Raw genomic sequence first — 8,698 nt, 5'->3', positions numbered from 1 at the left:
GACAGGCTGGGGGCACGTGCCTGGAAAGGACCCAGGAGTCCTGCCGCTCATACATCTTCCTCTCTAGACCCTTTACCATCTTTGTTGCCCTCCTTTGGATGCTCTCTGCAGATTTGTATCTTGCTTATACTGAGGGTCCAGAACTGCACACAGTACTCGAGGTGAGGCCGCACCAGCGCAGAGTAGATCGGGGCAATCATTTCCTTTGACAGGCTAGCAATGCCATGCTTGATGCACCCCAGGATATGGTTGGTCCTTTCGGCTGCCAGGACATGATGCTGGCTCATGTTCAGCTTGCTGCCAATCAAAACCTCCAGATCCCTTTCTGCGGGGCTGCTCTCCAGCATCCGGTCTGTACCTATAGCCAGGCTTGCCCCTCCCCAGGTGCAGAATCCAGCAGCTGCTCTCGTTAAACTTCATACTGGGGGTGATCGCCCAGCTCTCCGATTAGTCCAGACCTCTCTGCAAGGCCTCACCCCCTCGAAGTCAGCAGCTCCACCCCATTATGTATCATCCGCAAACTTGCTTCAAAAACCTTCAAGTCATTCATCCAAAACATCTGTGAAAACACTGAAGAGGCCTGGTCCTAATCTGGAGTCCTGAGGAACCCCACTAGTGACAGCTCACCAGCCTGATGTAACCCCCTGGGCCCGACCCTTCTGCCCAGTGCTCACTCAATTTATTATGCTTTTATTTAACTGTATTCTGGTTATTCTGTCCAGAAGGATACTGTGGGATGAAGCCCATCAGGCCCCATGGACGTGTATGCATCCAAGTGCAGCAGCAAATCCAGCATAAGTTTGGGGTAAACTGGGAGTTTATCATTCCTGCAGTCACGGTCCTCCAACTCAGGGCAGCTGGGGTCCCAGAGACATCACTGGTGTTAAAGACAGCACTGAAAAATGCATTACATGTCTCTGCTTCATCTATGCCCGTTTGTGAGGTTAAGTTTGTTAAGCAGGACTTCCCCTGGTGAAGCCCTGTTTTCTCTGACCAACGACCATATTATCTTTCAGGTGTTTTCAGTAGCTACCATGATAATCCTCTCTGCAGTTTTAGCAGGCACTTAAGTGAGACTGACAAGCCTTTAAGCATCAGGGTCTCCCTTCCTGCCCTTCCTGACAACTGGAAATATGTTTGTTTGCCAGCTGCCAGTCCACTGGGACCACGCCACGTTCCAAAGACCGTGGAGAGTTATTGAGAGGTCTCATGCTGGCATCAGTCAGCTCTTGGACTACCATGGGATGAATCCCAGTGGGCCCCATACTTACGTGCATGCAGCTAGAATAGCAAATCCCACACAGGTTTGGGGTTAGCTGGGAGTTTATCATTACCGCAGTCATGGTCCTCCAACTTGGGAAAATAGGGCTCCCAGAGCCCAGCTCCAGTATAAGACAGAGGTGAGGAAGACATCTCTGCTTTGTCTACGTCCCCAGTACTAAAACAGAAGTAGACACCAAATAGAGCCCACGATGCAGATGCTAGAGAGCAGCTCAGAGCTGGGGGGAGGATGAGCTCCCCTCCTAGGCTGCAGCCAAGCCCCCTGCCCCTCCAAACACAGCACCACATCCCACCAAGCTGAGAACCCCCACACACCCTGCCTCCAGGCAGGTGGGCAGGGACATTTTGCACATCCCAGAGCTGTGGACATGGAAAATGAACAATGCTGAAGAGAGCCAAAAGAGCCCAGATCAGGCCTTGTCCTCCTTTTCCTCAGGCAACCCTTGCTGCCCTGGGGATGAGGAAGCAGAAGTAGCAGCAGCACAAAGAGGACAGCTCTCATGTCATGCCTGCGACACCAATCCCCCAGGACAGGCAGTGCTGCCGACATGCACTAACCCAGCATCTGCGTGGAGTGAGCCAGCCCGGGAAAAGGGACAGCAGGAGCTGCGTTTACAGGCAGGGAACATTTTAATTTACAGTTTCTGCCCCAAGAGTAAAGCTGAGGGTTTTTCACCCAAACACTATGGCCTCTGCGACACATAGCCAGTCCAGCCCCTGGTGCAGGGGGGGCAAAGCCCATCACGCTCGCCGCGCCTTCTTGCTTTTCTTCTTTTCTTCTTTGATGGCACTGTCGTGGGCTTTCCTCTTTGCAGCAAGTTTGTTTGCCTGTGGAGAAAGCCCCCCAAACCCGGTCAGGTCAGTCTGCCACCACCGAGAGCAGACCCACCAAACCTATTCTACTCCCGGGGGATGGAGAGGAGCAGTGGCACCTCCTGAGTTTTACTTGCTGAGCACATGCTTTGGCCCTGAGGGAGAACAGGGAGACTCTGCTCTGTTAGGTTTGAGCGTCTGCAAGCCTGGTAATGCCAGGCAAGAGGCTTGTACAGCCTCAGCCTAGCACACCTGCTATCTACGTCCTCACCACCTCCTCAGGTACAGGGAGGAGAGTAAGGAGAAAAGACAAAAATCCCCAAGTGTCAGCAGTGTTTGTAGGCCTGATGAACCTGGGACCAGCCTGTGACAACACAGGCTCAGCCCTGAAGAGCAGCTTCAGCTCTGCCCAGACTCACAGCAGGGCAGGGAGCTGTGGGCTGCACAGCTATGGGTGAAGCTCCCTCCTGCAGCCAGAGCTGGGGAAGCACAAGGTTGTCAGAGGCTGCTCCCTCCCCACAAGATAGGGACAGACCAGGATTTAGTGATCCAGAGCTGCAAGCCAATTTGGCAAGACCTAGCGCAGGGATCCTTGTCTCAGGGCATCCCTATCCTCATACCTCTCGGACTTTGCGTTTCTTGCCAAACATGATCTTCTTGTAGAGGTATTTCTCCCTCTTCTTCATCATCATGATGGCCAGGCGCTTCTCCTCGTTTTGCTGTTCCTGCTCCAGGCGCTGCTTGTCCTCCAGCCGCACCTTGCCAGCGGTCACCTTCACAGGAAGCGCCTGCGGGGAACCAAGAGCTCAGGGCCCTGTGTGCTGGGTGCCCACCCTTCCCCAGGGACAGACATTTCAACATACAGTGGGACCAAGCGTACCCTCTGCAGGATTGCAGAAGACACCAAGCTGAGTCATGCACTTGGTACACCAGCAGGATGACACCCAAAGGGACGTGGACAAGCTCGAGAAACAGACCGATGGAAACCTGCTGAGGTTCAATGAGTCTAAGTGCAAGGTGCTGCACCTGGGCTGGGGCAATCCCAGACTTGAGGACAGACTGGGAGAGGAATTCATTGAGGGCAGCCCTGCGGAGAAGGACTTGGGGGTTCTGGTGGATGAAAGGCTCGACATAAGCCGGCAATGTGTGGTTGCAGCCCCCAAGGCCAACTGCATCCTGGGCTGCATCACCAGAGGAGTGGGCATCAGGTGGAGGAAGGGGATTATCCCCCTCTGCTCTGCCTTTGGGAGGCCCCACTTGGAGTGCTGCGTCCAGGTCTGTGGCCCCAGCACAGGAAGGATGCGGGGCTGTTCGAGCGGGTCCAGAGGAGGGCCACGGAAGCGATCAGAGGGCTAGAGCACCTCTCCTATGAAGAAAGGCTGAGAGAAGTAGGGGTGCTCAGCCTAAAGAAGAGAAGGCTCCAGGGAGACCTCATTGCAGCCTTTCAGTACTTAAAGGGAGCTTAGTAAAAAGACTTTTTACACAGGTAGATAGTGATAGGACAAGGGGAAAGGGTTTTAAATTCAGAGAAGATTTAGATTAGAGGTTAGGAGGAAACTTCCCTCAGAGGGTGGAGAGGCACTGGCACAGGTTGCTCAGAGAAGCTGTGGATGCCCCATCCCTGCAGTTGTTCAAGGCCAAGTTGGACATGGCCCTGGGCAACCTGGTCTGGTTGGCAGCATCGCTGCCCTTGGCAGGGGAGCTGAAACTGGATGTTCTTTAAGGTCGCTTCCAACAGAAGCCACTCTATGATTCTAGGATTTCCACGCCACATTTGGTAGTGGCGCAGATGAGCCACAGCACCCTCTGCTCAGCCACAGACCAGGCAGCAGGAGGCCAGCCACAGGGTGCAGGTGCTGAGTGCGAACAGGAGCTACAGCCCATAAGCACGGGCTCAGGACCCAGGGGCTGCTGCAGCAGCAGCTCAGCCACAGCTGTCCCAGAGTGGGGACATGCTGCAGTGAGCTGAGGCCCGGCAGGGAGAGCGCTCACAAAGGCTGTCCTCTCCTGGAGCTCCTGTCCCGCTGCCAGGCACCTCACCTTGTTGCTCTGAGTCTTCTGCTCTTCCATCTTCTTCAATTTCATCTCCTCTTCCTTTTCAGACTCCTCTTCCTCTTCTTCCTCCTCTTCTTTATCGTCGTCATCATCCTCCTCTTCCTCCTCATCCTCCTCACTCTCTTCACCTGCAGAGAGACCACTGCTATCAACCGGGAGCGTACCAACACCGCAGTGGGTAGAGCTCTGCCGAAGCGGCAGTGCTGCCTGGCTCCCCTCCTCCTCAGCCCCAGGAGCCGTGTGTCACCTGGGTCCTCGCCCCGCTGCATGGCCAGCAGTTTCAGCTTCTCAGGAGGAATGTAGTCTCCCTCCTGCTCCGTCACGAAGGGCGAGAGGTGTGGGGGCAGCAACACACCAGGGAAATAATCAGCCACAGGGAGGCACAGCTTAGCATTGACCGAGTCAAAAACCCACTGAGGCTGCAGGTAATACCTGTGGGACAGAGCGGGACAGGGTTGGGGGTCAGTCCGTGTCCTTCTGCCCCAGGCTCTGGAGCCCAGGGACTCCAGCGGAGCAGGATGTGAGGAGACAGAGCGTGGGACAGCTCGGGAGAGCCACTAGCACTAGGTGGCCATTCTGGGGACAGGCGACCTGCCTCACCTGCCCACAACCTGCTGCTCCACCCGGGGCCGGTCAACGATCTGGTGGGTGATGGAGGGGTCGCTCACGTCGTAGGTGGCACCGATGCACAGGGACTTGTCCCAGGACACTTGGCCACCAAAGCACCTGCCAGCCAAATACACCAAGAGGTCACACCGGAGAGGCCCTCAGGGTCACCTCACCTGTGGGACACGAGGCAGATCGGCCGCAGCAGTCCCACTGGAGGAGACAGGGAAAGTAGGGCTGCTGAGGAAGGCTGCTGATGAAGGAAGTACCGGATGATGAAGGCCAGTGGCTCTCGAGGAACCTCTCTGTTGAGGAAGAAGCGCAGCCCTTCAAACAGCTTCTTGTGTTTCTCCAGGGCCTCTTGCTCCTTCTTCCTCGCGTCCATCTGCTCAGCGGTCTCCTGCTCAGAGCAAAGCATTCAGTCTCTTCCCTCACGCAGCCCCTGCCAAGCCCCTCACTGCACGGGGGGGCTCCTGGGTGCTGCCCCCATCCTCCTGCCAGTCCCCCCGCTCCTATACTGCACAGTCCCAGCCTTCGCCCAGCCACGAGACGTGCTGCAGACAATCGCATGCGGCCAGGGCTGAGCCACCCCGCCAGGCTCTTACCCCCTCCACAGGAAACTCATCCATCTCCACCTCATCCTCCTGGGTCGGTGCCACCACACGCACCAGGCTGGCACTCAGAGCTGACAGTTTCTGCAGCAGGAAACCGAGAAGACATAAGAGGCAGGCTCACAGAGGAAATCCCCCAAGTGCAGGCACCGATTGCCTCCTTTGGCCAGCCCAAAGGGGCGATCAGGCTCTGCTCCTCAGTCCCTGCACCATGAGTTCTCCACACCAGGAGGGGGTCTATGGCCAGGACACCAAGGCCACACAGGTCCCTGCACACAGGCTCCTAACGGTGACCCTGGTGGCAGCAGCGTCCCTCACCTCCAGGTAGCTCTCTGAATCCATGGCGTACTCCTTGCCCTCCGCAGGCTTTAAATCAACCTCAGCCTGGCCATCGATCTGAGGAGAAACAGAAAGATGGTGAGACAGCTCCCACACCTGGAGCACCCAAACATCCTCTGCTCCAGCCCTTCCACCACGCACACTGCTCCTGCAGGGGCTCCGCTCCCTGCTGCAGGTGCTGCCACCAGCCCGGTGCCCCTGGCAGCGGCCTCACCTTGGGTGGATAGTGCAGGTTGAGCGAGTGGTAGAGGCGGAAATTGACGAAGCCCAGCAAGGTGGTGTAGAACTCAGTGAAGGTGGCCATCACGCGGTAATCCACATCTGTGGGGTGCTGCGGGCACGCAGGGAGGGGGAGAACATGAGGATGAAGGACCAGATCCCCTCATCAGGTACAGGGCCCCACTCTCCCAGCACCAGCTTGGGGCATGAAGCTGCTGGGAGGTCAGGCCACAAGCCCCGCTGCTCACTCGCCCCCACCCTGGCCCCATCTGGGGACAGAGGAAGGTCCTGCCCTCTTCAGAGACAGGTCTAGAGATCTATGCCCACCACCAGACACTGGACAGGGAGAGCTCTCCAGGCTGTGCGGGAGGCAGGGGACACCACCACAGGCCGTACTCACGACCACAAACTCAGAACACCTCAACCCAAACGAGCCCTGGACAAACATGGAACAAAGGAGAGCAGAGCACTGCAGCGATAGCGAGCTCCCGTGTGCCAGTGGTGCTGGCAGGGCACGCTGCCCGTGGTGGCCCAGCATCACCCTCAGCTCCCACAGAGCCCCGCCGGGATGGCTGCGCTGTGAGCTCGCTGCCTCGGCGAAGGGGGCTTAGGGTCTGACTTGCTTTGGTACCTCCAGCCGAGTTAACTACCAGCTAATCTTTAATTGCTGGGTAAAGCGAGTTTCAGTAATTGACAAAAGGAAGAGTGTAACAGCTGGGGAGACCGGTAAAGCCAGGCACCGGGGCCACAGACACTGCCACCCCTGACAGAAGGGGGCTGCCCAGCCAGGCCTCACGTACTCCACCGCAGGCTGGGCACTGCCTGATTTGTCCCACTAGCACGAGCGGGAGGAGACGTCCCCGCCACCCCTCCACAGCCCCAGGGAAGGGAACAGCAAAGCAGCAGCAGCAGCAGCGGTCCCGCTGTGCCCGGGCACTCACATCATGGGCGAAGGCGTAAGGGGTGATCCAGGTGACGGGCTGCCCCAGCACCTCTGCCTGGTAGTAGATGCCCTTGATGGAGAGAAAGACCTGGCGGGGAACAGAGTGATGGATGAAGGCCAGGGGTGTTCCCTGGTTCTCATCAGCCTTCCCCAGGCAGCAGGGAGGACGGGACAGCCCGGCAGGACTCGTCACTCGCTGGAGAACCCACCTTGCGCAGGGAGCGGGACGCGATGACGTAGTTGAGGAACTCGACGGCCAGGCGCCGGCAGAGCTGGATGGTCTGAACGTGGCACTTGCCCGTCCGTGGGAAAGTGGAGAAGAGGAAGCACATGGAGAGGGCATCGTCCAGGTCCCGCAGCGCGTCTACAAAGGTTGGGTACCTGCGGCCGGGCAGGAGGGGAAGGTGGCATCACACCCAGCCCCAGAGCCACCAGAAACCAGCTGGGACTGCAGCAACTGGCGGAGACCTCACTTGAGAAAGGAACGGGCTCTCACAGCCACCCCGGGGCATCCGGGTGGTCTGTGGGGATGGGGCGACGCTGCTGGGCAGCCAGGCCCTCACAGGAGCCTTCCAGCAGCTCCCTGGGGGTTCAGGACTACCTCGGGAGCCAGGAACCTCCCTAGGAAAGGGATGACAAACCCAGCTTGTGTGGCTGGATGCGCACGTCCTGAGCTGGGGCAACAGCCTCGAGCAGGTGCTGGGGGCAGTAGAATACACCATGGCCCTGCAGCTCGAGCAGCACACCCCAACCATCTGCCCTTCACAGCACAAGTCTTGTCAGGGCAGCGTTTGTCTCCCAGGGCTGTTTCTCTCTCCCCTCTCCTCGCTGGCACAGTTGGGTCCCAAACACCGCTACGATAACAGAGAGGTTTGCCAGAGCACGTTCTCTCTCTCGTGGGTCCTGTCCTGTCCTCTCCCATTGCCACCAGCCAGTTGCATTGGCATGGCCGGCCTCCCTCCAAGGGTGACCCTGGAAAGTTCTCAGGAAGAGCAGAAGAGCTCTTAGCATCGTCTTGGAGACCCTGGAGCCACCTGTGATGGCCAGGAGCTCCCGGATTGCTCACACTTGGTTCCTGCTGGCGTGCAGCATGCTGCAGCCTTCTCCACTGACCCAGAACACCAGCTTGTGTCCAACGACACCCAGAACAACGCTCAGAACCGCGGTGGGAGCTGGCTTCCTGAGCAGGGACAGACCCAGAGACACCTCTGCACGCCACAGATGATTTCTGCGGAGGAAAATCCCCCCCAGTGAGATGGGCTCACCGCTCCTTCACGATGTGGTCAAGCTTGTAGCTGGGCTTGTTGTCCTTCAGCCGCTCTACTGTGCCCCACTCGCTCTTCCCGTACGCCTTCCGCAGCTTGCGGACGAAGACCTGCAGGCAGAAGGGGAGCTGAGCACCGGGGAGGGGGGCAAAACGCCACATGCCCCCCCAGACCCTCAGGCAGGACAGCTACCTTGTACTCCCGGAACTTGTTAACGATGGGCTCGTGGAGCAGGAACTTGATGTCCTTGAGGAGATAGAAGGTCCTGGGGGCCGTGGAGCCTTTGTTCACCTTCTTCTTGTGCCTGGGCTCGTGGGGGTAGATCCCCTTCAGGATGCAGAGGCGCCTGGGGAGGGGGGAAATCAGCAACCGTGAGGTCGGGTCTCAGCCCAGCCTGGCCCACGCCAGCACCTCCGGCCCGGCCCCACGCACCTGAAGTCGGGCAGGCTGAGCTGCAGCTTCTTCCGCGCCTTGTTGCGGGTGATGTAGTTGGTGGCCGAGCCCCGCTCGTACTGGGGGGGGAAAGACGGCAGCGGCGTCACGGGGGGCACCGGGACACGGCCGGG

At 58.3% G+C, this 8,698-nt stretch overlaps 1 protein-coding gene across 1 annotated transcript in view; it reads right to left on the bottom strand.

The window, feature by feature from the left end:
• Nucleotides 1–1,888: 1,888 nt before the first annotated feature.
• Nucleotides 1,889–8,698, bottom strand: part of PES1 (pescadillo ribosomal biogenesis factor 1) — a 7,068-nt gene continuing 258 nt past the window's right edge. Inside the window, exons 2-15 of the mRNA XM_035340465.1 lie at nucleotides 8,565–8,644; nucleotides 8,325–8,478; nucleotides 8,133–8,242; nucleotides 7,077–7,248; nucleotides 6,866–6,955; nucleotides 5,920–6,036; nucleotides 5,685–5,762; nucleotides 5,361–5,450; nucleotides 5,025–5,155; nucleotides 4,750–4,875; nucleotides 4,397–4,581; nucleotides 4,135–4,277; nucleotides 2,715–2,882; nucleotides 1,889–2,109 (exon numbers count right to left, since the gene is read on the bottom strand). Coding sequence (XP_035196356.1) covers nucleotides 2,023–2,109; nucleotides 2,715–2,882; nucleotides 4,135–4,277; nucleotides 4,397–4,581; nucleotides 4,750–4,875; nucleotides 5,025–5,155; nucleotides 5,361–5,450; nucleotides 5,685–5,762; nucleotides 5,920–6,036; nucleotides 6,866–6,955; nucleotides 7,077–7,248; nucleotides 8,133–8,242; nucleotides 8,325–8,478; nucleotides 8,565–8,644 — 1,731 coding nt within the window. The 3' untranslated portion in view covers nucleotides 1,889–2,022. The remainder of the gene's footprint in view (nucleotides 2,110–2,714; nucleotides 2,883–4,134; nucleotides 4,278–4,396; nucleotides 4,582–4,749; nucleotides 4,876–5,024; nucleotides 5,156–5,360; nucleotides 5,451–5,684; nucleotides 5,763–5,919; nucleotides 6,037–6,865; nucleotides 6,956–7,076; nucleotides 7,249–8,132; nucleotides 8,243–8,324; nucleotides 8,479–8,564; nucleotides 8,645–8,698) is intronic.

Source organism: Oxyura jamaicensis, chromosome 15, assembly GCF_011077185.1.
Source record: "Oxyura jamaicensis isolate SHBP4307 breed ruddy duck chromosome 15, BPBGC_Ojam_1.0, whole genome shotgun sequence".
Lineage (NCBI taxonomy): Eukaryota > Metazoa > Chordata > Aves > Anseriformes > Anatidae > Oxyura > Oxyura jamaicensis.
This window is presented reverse-complemented; position numbering and strand designations above follow the sequence as displayed.